Source organism: Calidris pugnax, unplaced genomic scaffold (assembly GCF_001431845.1).
Source record: "Calidris pugnax isolate Ruff unplaced genomic scaffold, ASM143184v1 scaffold18, whole genome shotgun sequence".
NCBI classification, from domain to species: Eukaryota; Metazoa; Chordata; class Aves; order Charadriiformes; family Scolopacidae; genus Calidris; species Calidris pugnax.
The window spans coordinates 9,938,947-9,949,559 of NW_015090812.1; the positions used below are offsets into that span (position 1 = coordinate 9,938,947).

Sequence of the window (10,613 nt, forward strand, 5' to 3'; positions counted from 1 at the left end):
GAAGGAAGGCAGGGCGGCGGCAGGCCAGCCCGCTGCCCGCCTCCCGTGGGTACCGGGGCAGCCCCGGCTGCGGCGGGCCCGGTGGATGCTGGCGGAGGAAACGGCCTCGCAGGTGGCAGCGCCTGCACCGGTGCCCCGGGCCGCCCGCCAGGTGGGAGGGGACAGGGACGGGGTCCATCCTGTGGCTGGGCATCCGTGGCCTTCACCTGGGCGCTGTGGGCTGCCTCCCCTGCTGCCAAGGTGTGACACCCCAGCCGGGAGCCCCTGGGGGTGCCCAGATGCCCCCCCACTTCCACGGTGGCACCCTCCCGCATCTCGAGGTATGAGCTGCCCCTGCCCTCTGAGCTGTCACAGCATCCTGCAGCCCCAGGAGAGCTGCCCGGTAGCACCAACACACTGGATCCCGCCCCGTTCCTGCCCGGCTCTCCTCGGGGATGCTGAAACCTCGGGCATCCCTGTGTCCCTCCTGTGCCGCTTCACGCCTGGCTGGGCGCTCGTTGCCAGGCTGGGAGCCCAAGCCAGCAGCATTTACAGAGGCACGAAGCCTTATCAGCGCCTGGCAGACCCTGGGGGGAGTGGCGGCCTGTCCCCTTGGGCGCTCTCCCTTCCCAGAACACGGGACGAGTCCCTGGGCTGAATTCAGGGCCGCAGGGTGGGCAGCTTTTGGCTGGTTGGTGATAGGTGTGCGGTGGGGAGGAGGTCTGGCCCCCGGCCCCGCGCCTCCCACCTCTGAGAGGTCCCTGTGCCGTGCGAGGAGCCGGGCTTGTGGCGGTGGTGACATCTCAGCTCCCCGTGGAAATGCAGCTGCTCCTGGGGAGGGGTTTGGTGGTGGGACTCGGTATCTGCTGGCCGCAGCCTGCCTGCGCTGGAGGGGCTGTGGCCGAGGCTGGGGGCTCGCCCTGCACCCTCTGCCCTCCCCCCCTTTATCTCCCCTGCCCACGCTCCCTCCGCGCGGCTGCAGGGCCTCGTGCCCCTCTGCTGATCGCTCCAGACCCACGGCAGCCTGGGGACAGGCTCTGGGGCGCTCAGCTGATGGTGGCTGGGGACTCTGGGCCGGGGGGCAGGGGTCCTTCCCTGGCCGGCAAGGGCACTGGGTGCCGGGTGTGGGATCTGCAAATACTGGTGCTGTCGCACAGACGAGCAAACTGGTGTTTTGCAAGAGCGGCCTGTCCCTCTCGGTGAGGTCAGGCCCCTCTGCTCCCCTGGGGCCCCCAGCAGCCCCAGGACGGGGCAGGAGCGAGGGCAGGGGAGGCAGCTGCCTGTGCCCGTGCCCTGTCCGGCAGCACCTGGCGCCTGGCAGAGCCCAGTGCCTCGGTGCCCCCCCCGCCCCGCGCTGCACGTGCACGCGATGCACCGGGGCAGAAGGCAATCGTTTCCCATCTGTGTCCTGTGCGGCAGCTGAGCCCTGGGCTGGCCCTGCTCAGCGCCCAGTCCCGGTGCTGCCCGGTGCAGCAGCCACTTCAGCTCCTGCTCTCGCTGGGGGAGAGCTCGGGGAGGGGGGGGCCCTGCTCCTGCCCGTAGCCCCCGACGCCCACCCACCGGGAGGCCAGCAACCAGCTGCCCACAAGGTCATCTGTCCACACCGGGTAAATTTTTAACTGCTTCTTGGGAAACACCTGGGAGCCGCCGCTCGTGTGGGTGCCAGGGGGTTCGGAGGCGTTGGAGGGGGTGGGAGCCAGCAGGAAGGGACCCCGCCGCCAGCCCCCTTGACCCCGGGCCCTGCGTCCCTCACTAGCCCCACGCCTGTGTGCCCTGCAGGCAGGTACAGGGGAGCAACCTGCCTGGCACAGCCCCCCGGTTCCCAGAGGGAGGGGGGGCCGGGGCGGGGATGTGCCCACCCCTCCAGTCACATCTCTCTTGGTGTCTCTCTCCCCTCTGCCCAGCTTGCTCTGACAGTGGGTTGAAGCGTGCCGGTGCCGCAGCCAGCGCAACGGAGAGCAGGCAGCCGAGGAACCCGGCAGCGGGCAGCCGGCACCGCGCTCCAGCCTCCAGGGATGGCCGATAAGTGCAGCGAGGGGCTGCTGGTAAGTGCTGGGGGCGCGGGGAGCGGGCTGGCGGGGGCACTTGCTGGGAATACCTGAAGCACCCGGCACAGGGAGCAGGACACTGGGGCTCCTGTAAGGCTTGGTGTCCTCTGGGACCCCCGGCCAGGGTTGTGCCACCTCAGTGCTCCCCCAGCACGATGGGGTAGATGCTGACTGCCACTCGCCCTGAGCCCGTCGCCTGTGAGGCTCCTCAGGTGCGGTGTCTCTCCATGCCTGGAAATGCTATCGCCTCTCTGAGGGCTCTGCCTGGCCTTATCGCCCACCCCAGCTCTCTGGGAGGGCGGCAAAGGTGGGAAAGCTCCAGCCGGGCGGCTCCTCTGCCTGCTCTCAGCAAAGGGTGCGGGTGCCCCTCAGTGTGGGGCTGCTTCCCCTCTGCCTCCACCCGACAGGCTCTCCCGGGCTGGGCTGGTAGGATGGTGCACGGGCAGAGCCAGGTTTTTCTGGGCACCGATGCGGTGCCCAGCCCTCCGTCCTCACAAGCCGTGTGTCGCAGGGTGCTGTGTGCTGCCCCACGCTCGCCTGCACTAGGGGTGGCTTTGGTGCCCTAGATGGATGTGGGACGTGCCTGGCGTGTGTCCTTTTTGGAGGGCTGCGATGGCCCCGTGCTTGTGGCGGCTCTGCTGTGCCAGACCTCGCAGTGAGCGGTTTGGGAGCCCTGAGCTTGGGTTCCTGTGCCGAGCTGCTGCGCTGGGCAGGTGAGCCCAGGGCGGGCTCGGCTCTTCCCTTTTCCCCAATGGATGGCAGGCTGAATGCTGGGATCAATATCATTCCGGGCCCTCCCTTTCCCGGGGGGCTTCCCGAAATAGCTGCATGCTCCAGCCAGAGGGCCGGGAGCCAGGACTTCCCTGGGAAGCTGAGAGCCAGGGCAACGGCGTGCTTCCAGCGCGCCCGCGTGCATGCGGCTCCTCCGCTAGCGTGTCCCAGCGTGGCCCCGCTGGCTGTGCCCGCGGCGGGGACCCCACTGCCCATCCTGCCCGCGGCAGGCAGCATGGAGGGATCAGGGTGGCCGATGAGATGGGAAGGCAGGTTTCTTCAGGAGAAGCCTTTGGCTGGGAATGAGGGTGTATATGGGCTTTATCAGGGATCTGTCATGGGGACGTGTTCCTGCGTGTGCGGGGCGCTTGCTGTTGCTCCGTGCATGCTGCTGTGTCCTTGCCCTGGCCGGAGCAGCTGCCATCGCACTGGGGCAAGGGCTGAGCCTGGACCCACGGCAGGGAGCCAGGCAAGGGAGCGCCCACCCGCTCCTGGTCAATCTTTAACTCGCTTCTCGGAAGTAGCTGACCAGCCCACCCCAGGGGTAGGGCGAGTGGAGAGGTGGGGACGAGTGGGAAACCATGGGGTCTGGCACACACCGTGTTGGCCGCCCTGGCTCGCAGCCCTCTGCCCAGAACTCCCCTGTCTGCAGGGCTGAGAGGACACCCGTGTACGGTGTGGGGGCTGAGGGAGGAAGGCAGGTCCCTGTGAGAGCATCCCCTCTCCCGGAGCATCCCAGTGCCGCACTAGCTGTGAGAGTCTTGGGAAGAGCTGTGGCGGGACGGGCGCTGGCTGCTGAGCTGCCTGGGTCACTGGGGAAGGGAGCTAATCTCCTTGGCATGCCTCCAGGGCACTGCCTGTCCTCTCGTCCCTGCCTGCCCTCTCATCCCTGCCCGCAGGTGTAGATCCTGACGCCACACACCCCAGCCCGGCTGGGGTCCCACAGCACAGCCCCTGGCCAGGGTTGTGTGTGCAGCCTCAGCACCCGAGAGGATTTGTGTTGGGACTTGCGATGCCCGCTGTGCCCAGCCTGGGGAGGGACAGGAGTGATGGAGGCAGCAGCTGGGCGATGTGCAGCCAAGCCTCAGTTTCCCCACCTGTGAGCTAGGGCTTGTGCCCTCCCATCTGTCCCGGGGTGGCAATGGATGCCATCTCCTGCTTTTACAGGCTTTGCATTTTGTGGATGCCCCTGGGAAGCTCTGCGTGCTCACGCCAAAATCACAGGCAGGAGGGTGGGCAGTGCCCTCCCCGCCTCTCCCAAACCCTGCAGAGGCCATGGGCACTGGGGTGCAGGGCTTCTCCAGGGGCTGGACCAGTCCTTGTGTGCCAGGCAGGGGTGTCCCTTTGGGGCTACAGGGGAGCAGGGAGTGTCTGAGAGCCTCTCCCTCCCCGGCATTTAAGGACATTTTGTTTTGTCCTCCTCAAGGCGCTTTGTTCAGGCTCCAGCAGTGCCAGTGGCTCCTGACTCCCAGGGCTGCCTTGCTGGCACAGCCAGGCAGCTTTCGGCTGCGGGGTGCCCGGCTCAGGTGGGCTCCTGCCATCGCCCCAACCCACCCTGGGTGGACAGCAGGGTGCTGCCCCCACACACTGCCGGGGGTTAAGGGCTGGGGGGGGAACCCTGCCTGTCCCAGACACCCCCAGCAGCGCAGTGCCGCCGGCCGGTGACTGCGGGCAGGGGGGCCAGCAGGGCTGCGGAAATGGCTCTTGGCTGCAGGAGCCCTTCCCGAAATACCAAGGGGCAGTGATGTGGGGGGGTGGCGGGGGATTTTTCTGCCTGAACGCCCTGGGAGAATCGTGTATGCCCCGGGAGAATGAGGCCAGAGAAAGGCAGCCCCGGCGGGAAGCGCCCGGCTAAGGGATGGTGGCATCAGGGCAGGTCCCTGGGCATTGTCCCTGCAGTCCTGCTCAGGGATGGGGTGACAGGGGCACATCCCCAATGTGCCCAGCGCCCCCGCCTCACTGGTGCAGTCCCCAGCACTGCCAGCCAGCCAAGGTGGGATCTGGCGTGTTGGGGAAGGACAGCATCCAGGGATCCAAAGCATCCCTTTGTTTCCAGCAGCATGTCCCCGTGGGGCTGGCAGTCCCCACTGCCCACAAGCCTGGCTGTCAGGGGAGCAGCACTGTGCTCCCATGGGCTGGTGTCAGGCCTGGCATCCTTGGGATGAGGCGGTGGGTCCCACCGTGCTGTGCTCAGGCTGCTGTAGGGGGCAAGGATGTCTGGTGGTGGCACATGGGTGGTCTGTGCTGAGTGATACAGCCGAACCGGGGCACGGAGGGATGCTGGTGTAGGCACGTTGTGGGGTGTCAGGGCACGGGAGATGCCTGGCTGCATGTGGGGCAGGGCTGGACTGGTGTTTCTGGGGCTGGCACAGCATGGGGTGGCTCTGGGCTTGCACATGTCCCAGGTGGCACAGTTGGGTGCTGCCATCACATGGGATGGGGCATGTCCCAAGCTACCGGGTGGCCAATGCAGGAAGGGGATGGGGACAGGCATTGGGTGCTGGCACAAGGGGGGCTGAGCGCCTGCCCCGCACACGTGTGCTGTTCACATGTGTGCCCGCGGCAGCCGCTGCCCGGACCCCAGATGGTTGCCCGAAAGCGCCGGCCTGTCCCCCCGCCCTCGGCGCGCCATCACGCCTCGCTGGCACCTTGGCCGCGCTCCCCAGCCGGGGCGCAGGGCTGGGAGCAGCTGGGGCACCCCGAGCCTGGCTGGGGGGCACCCCACGCTCACCCTCCCATGGGACACGGCACCCCACCAGGGTGCCACCCCACGCTGGCAAGGGGGTGAGCAGGGAGGCTGCAGGGTGCCTGGGCGGCAGGAGGGTCGCAGCACAGCCCTCCTCCTAGCCAGATGGTCCCCCGCCGGGCAGTGACCTTGCGAAGGTTGCCATGGAGACCCCGTGATGTCGCCAGCAGTATGACGTCAGAGTGAAATAACATGGCACCAGGCTGGAGATGTGCCAGCAGGCAGGTTTGCCCCCTGCTATCCCCATCCCCCAGTGGGGCCGAGCCTGGTCCCTGGAGCCCTCTAGTCCCAGGGGTTGGGGACAGCCGTGCAGAGCTGGGTGGGTGATGGGGCAGGGACGCATGTGTGGGGCTGGGGGCATTGGGGTGTGGGAATGGAGGGGTCCGAGGGGACGTGGCCCTCTGCCATGCTCCAAACACAGGTCCCTGCCACAGCCTGGCAGGCAAGCAGTGCCCGTGGGGATGGCAGCACTGCCCGCCGGAGCGTGAGGGGCTGTGAGCAGCTGGACCCCGCTAATGAGGCCTCATTAAGCAGGACGGGGCTCAGCCCGCTGTGAAGCCTGCTCTACCTGTGCCTGCTGTGGAGGGGGGGATGCCTGACTCGTGGGGGGGAAACTGAGGCACGGAGGTTCCCTGCGGTGTGGGGCAGGCAGGGATGGTGCCGGGGCAGGCGTCATGGTGGGACACCAGTGTCACAGTGGGGCGGGCATCAAGGGGCCGAGCCTGGCCGGGAGGCAAGTGGGGAGCGGTGCCAAGCGCCGGAGGCAGCGGGCGGGGGGGAGGCGGGCGGGGGGCTGCTGCGCCGGAGCCCGAGGGGCCAATGAAGCCGGGGACTCACCGAGCCGGCCAGCCTGGCCCCCCGGATGGCAGCCATGGGCAGCCGGACCCCTTCAGGCCCCCTCAGAAGGTCAGTGGAGGGGCGAGAGCAGGATTTGGGGGGGTAGAGCGGAGGGCCGGGCTGGATGGCAGTCGTGCCAGCGCTGTTCCCCCACCGCCATGGGTCTCCAACCCCCTTTGTGCTGGCTCTGGGGTGATGGCTCTGCAGGACTGAGGGCACAGCCGCAGCTCTGCACCGTGGGACGCTGGGGAGGCACCCCCAAGCCCCACAGCCAGTGGGGTGCCCTGAGGGAGGGAGGGCACAGCTCGGCACCAGGCGCTTCCACAGTCCCAGCTGTGTTGAGAGAGTGCCTGGAAGTTGTGTATTCGTTAACTCTGGAACCTACTGATTACAAGAGGGGTGCACAGCACCCCTTTTCCTCGCTCAGTGCTGCAGGGGAAGAGTCTAGCGAAGATCCCACCACCCCATCGGCAAGCAATGCCCCACGGCACCCCCGGGCTGGGCTGGTGCTGCCGTGGGTGGCTGGCAGAGCGTGCTCAGGGCTGGGCAGCATGGGGGGGTGGTCAGGGGGATGTAGCACTGCGGGGGTGGGGTGTGTGTGTCCCCTGAGATTTGGACATCCCCCTCAGCACTGCATCACCCTGGCCCTGGGAGTGCCCCTCTGCCTGTGCCCGTCCTGGCACCCACGGCTGATGCTGCCACAACCCATGCTGTGCCAGGTCCCTGTGTCCCCATGCCATGCTTTCGCCGCACCTGGGCAGGGGTAAATGTGGGGCTGGGCCCTGCAGAGAGAGGGCAGGGATGACTGGGATGTGCTGGTGGGGCTGGCAGAGCCAGGACAGGCAGGCTGGGAGGGCATGTCAGCTTCTGGTGCAGGGCTCGCACTTGTGGGTTCATTACCCCATGTGCCAGGGACAAGGAGTGTAGGGGCTGATTATAGGGGCACCCACCTACCGCAGCACCCGGGAGCTGCAGACAGCCAGTGGGGGCACCCACAACATTCCTCTCCAAGTCACTCCATCCCCAGGGACCCCCACCCCAGGTGAGGGTTCCCCTGCACCCCACTTCCCTGCCCTGGAAGAATGGCTAGTTTGGCAAACAATGTAATTAAGCGTCTTTTTATACCTTCCATCGGCCCCCGCCTTGCCCAGCCATGACTGCGTCACCATCGCCATGGTGAAGAGCAATGACATCAGGCTGATGACATCAGGGGCTGATTGGTACCCTGTGTTGGCGTTGCAGGAACGGCCCAGGGCCGGAATTGGGGGTCCCCCCTTGGTTCAGGGGAGGCTGGGCAAGGCTGATGCCCCATGGGGTGCTTCTGATGGGCTGAAATACCCCCATGGCGGGCAGTTTCAGTGGGGGAAAAAATGGAGGAGACCAGGCTGGAGATGCCTCCCCTGGGGACATCCCCTCTCAGCATCACCCCCGCCACTGCCACAAGCTTCCCAGCCATAAATCAGGGCCCCTTCGGGAAATGGGGGGCATCCGGGCACCCCAGCCAAGCTGTCATTGTGCAAAGCGATGCTGCTTAGCATGAGAAAGGCTCTGGTGCCAGGCGGCGTGATGGATGATGCCCGCTCTGCTGGGCTGGGGAAGCTTTGGCCATGTGGGAGGAGGGTCCCGGGGAAGGGGGAGGAAGGGTGCTCTGGGCACCCTGAACATTCCTGGGGACGTTTGGGGTGCCTGGGGCATCCTTCTTCCTCCTCCCTTCCTCCCTCCGATGTTTTCAGCCAAGACAGGCATCTTTTTACGCTACATGGAAGCACACGTATGGAAAATTTGGGATGTGGGAGCAGAACTCCCCCCGTATCGAGGCTGCATCCTTGCTGGGGGGTGGCTCCTCTTTTGTAGCCCAGCTCTGTCCCAGCCCCACAGCAGTAATGGAGGGGGTGTCTCATCTTCCTGGATGCCTGGGTTCTCTGTGCCCCCCCTCCCTTTTACCGTGTGGGGCTGGAAGGGAGGTTAATGAGTGTAAAGGACGGGGTGACCTTCCCAGATTTGGGGAGGGGGGGAGGGGGTTGGAGCAAGCTGAGGGGTGAGCATGCAAGCGTGTGTGCACGTGTGCCTGCTTGTGCATGCACGGGCACACATGTGGCTGCCCCCTTATTGGGGACAAGCGTGCTCAAGCCCCATGCTGCTGGAAAGTGGGGGGGATAGCAGAGGCCTTGCACTCTTGTTGCGCTGGTGCCAGGCAGCTCAAAGCTGGGGTGCCCCATCGGGCATGGGGATGAAGGTATGCCGGGGTCACCTGAGCAGAGGGGTGGCCCTTTGGCTTTGGGACAGGGCTGAGCCGGGGCTACACAGTGTCGTCCCCCCTGAGATCCTTTGCCAGGGAGGCTGGAGTGCTCCCCCCGGCTCCTGCTCGCCGTGCTGCTCATTAGGAGCCTCGTTAGTGTGAGCAGCTTAATCGGAGGCTTCCCGATCCAATCAGCCTGCTCGAGTGGGCAGCATGCCCCAGCGTGGGGACAGTGCCAGCATCCCACCACCACCCTGGGGACCCCTCAGCCCTGCTCCTGCCCAGCACCCCACAATAAGAGCCTCCCCTTAGGGGGGGTCCCCCCGGGCACCCAGGGCTGCTGTGAGCTCATTTCTGATGGAGCCTTTGCCCGTGGGGTCCAGCGTGGGCACCTTGGAGGCATGGCTGGCATATTGCCCCTGGATCCCCTATAGCCTAGCCCAAAGTACCCGCCGATTTCCCCCCGACATCGCCCCTCTCCCCCATCCCTGCGCCCTGGCAGCCCCCCCGCCTCCCCCGGCGCGTGCGGGCCCCGCTCGCAGCAGATGGCTTTGTTTGGCAGCGCGGTGCCGGAGTCGCCGGGCATCACGTCCCGGCTGTGCCGGCCCTAATCGAATGATACGGTTTGGTGCACCGCGCCTGCTGCCCGCGCCCCGCCGGCGTGAGCAGATCCGAAGCGACGGCTCCCATTTGTGGCCCGCTCGCTGCCGGCGTCAGCCATCACGGGGGGCACATGGGGTGGGGGAGTGGGGGGGTTGGAGGGTAAGGAGGGGAGCAGCATGAGTGGGCACGGGCACGGGGGTGTCTGAGGTGGGGAGCCTGGCACCGCAGAGCTCTGGCATCCTGCTAAGGCTGCTGGCACCCTGTGCTGCTCCCGTAGGGTCATGGGTGCTGTGGGGCCATGGACTGACCACCACCCTCACCCCACACGCCCATCGCCTGCCCTTGGGTGGGGATAGGAGGGCTTGGGGCACCTGTGGCACCCCAAAATGCCATCTGCCCTCAGCCCGACCTGCTGGAGCTTGGCAGCAACTGGGCAGGATATTAGTGCATGCCTGGGGCCACGCTGGGACAGAGCCACGGGGTGATGGGTGCCGTCTCCGTCGGGGGTGACGGGTGTCCATCCCTGTTGTTGTTGTTGTCCGCGCGGTGTGAGCCCGCATTGTGTGGCAGCCTGCACAATGTGCCCTTTCTTGCCCATGTCCAGCTCCTCCCAGGTCCCCTGCGGTGAGGGATGGCTGGGTGCTGGGGCTGTCCCCAGGGGACCCACCTGCACGGGACCTCCCCCCTTCCTGCGCCGCCCCAAGCGCTGTGCCCTTGCTGGGCTCTGAGCCAGTGGCAGGACCCCAGCGGCAGCAGGGGGCCTTTCGGGGGGGATCACCCAGCCCCCCAGCCTGCTCTAATCACTGCAGCCCACTCCCCACTGAGGCGGGGGGACCCTGCTTCACCCCAGGGGTCCCACCATTCTCCCCCAGCCATGGGCAGTGGCCACCCAGCAGGGCCTCTCTCTTGCTGGGCGCGGGGAGGGGGGGGTACGGGAACAGAGGCCCCTTTGTGCTCAGGCGCCCGGACCTGCTTTGTATGAGTTTCAGGCTCTTCCTTCGCTGCAGCCGGGCTCCGGGCAGAGCTATTCATCGGGGGGGGGCTGCCACCGCTGCCCTCCCCCCTCCTTGGCACTGCCTGTGGGTGGCAAAGAGGGGGGGGGCTGGCATGGGGGGAAGGATGAGGAAGGATGCCGGGGACCACCCGGCCCCGCTCGGCGGCCGTCGCCCCTCTGATGGGGCTGGCGGGGGGGTCCCTGGTTGACGCGCCCCGTGGCATCTCTCCGCAGAATGGCGCCGTGCCTGGGGAGCGGGGCAAGCAGGACAAGAGCGTCAAGCGTGGCAACTGGGGCAACCAGATCGAGTTCGTGCTGACCAGCGTGGGCTACGCCGTGGGGCTGGGCAACGTCTGGCGCTTCCCGTACCTCTGCTACCGCAATGGGGGAGGTGGG

General features: G+C 66.9%; 1 protein-coding gene across 3 annotated transcripts in view; it reads left to right on the forward strand.

Moving 5' to 3' along the window:
• The first annotated feature begins 171 nt into the window (after positions 1-171).
• Positions 172-10,613, forward strand: part of SLC6A9 (solute carrier family 6 (neurotransmitter transporter, glycine), member 9) — a 14,930-nt gene continuing 4,488 nt past the window's right edge. Inside the window, exons 1-3 of one of the 3 annotated variants that reach the window (XM_014939449.1) lie at positions 172-320; positions 1,884-2,024; positions 10,452-10,608. In XM_014939449.1, the coding sequence (XP_014794935.1) occupies positions 1,995-2,024; positions 10,452-10,608 (187 nt within the window). In that variant the 5' untranslated portion in view covers positions 172-320; positions 1,884-1,994. Of the gene's footprint in view, positions 321-1,446; positions 1,587-1,883; positions 2,025-6,320; positions 6,451-10,451; positions 10,609-10,613 lie in introns of those variants that run through there. The other 2 variants (XM_014939448.1, XM_014939447.1) reach the window with 2 other exon arrangements.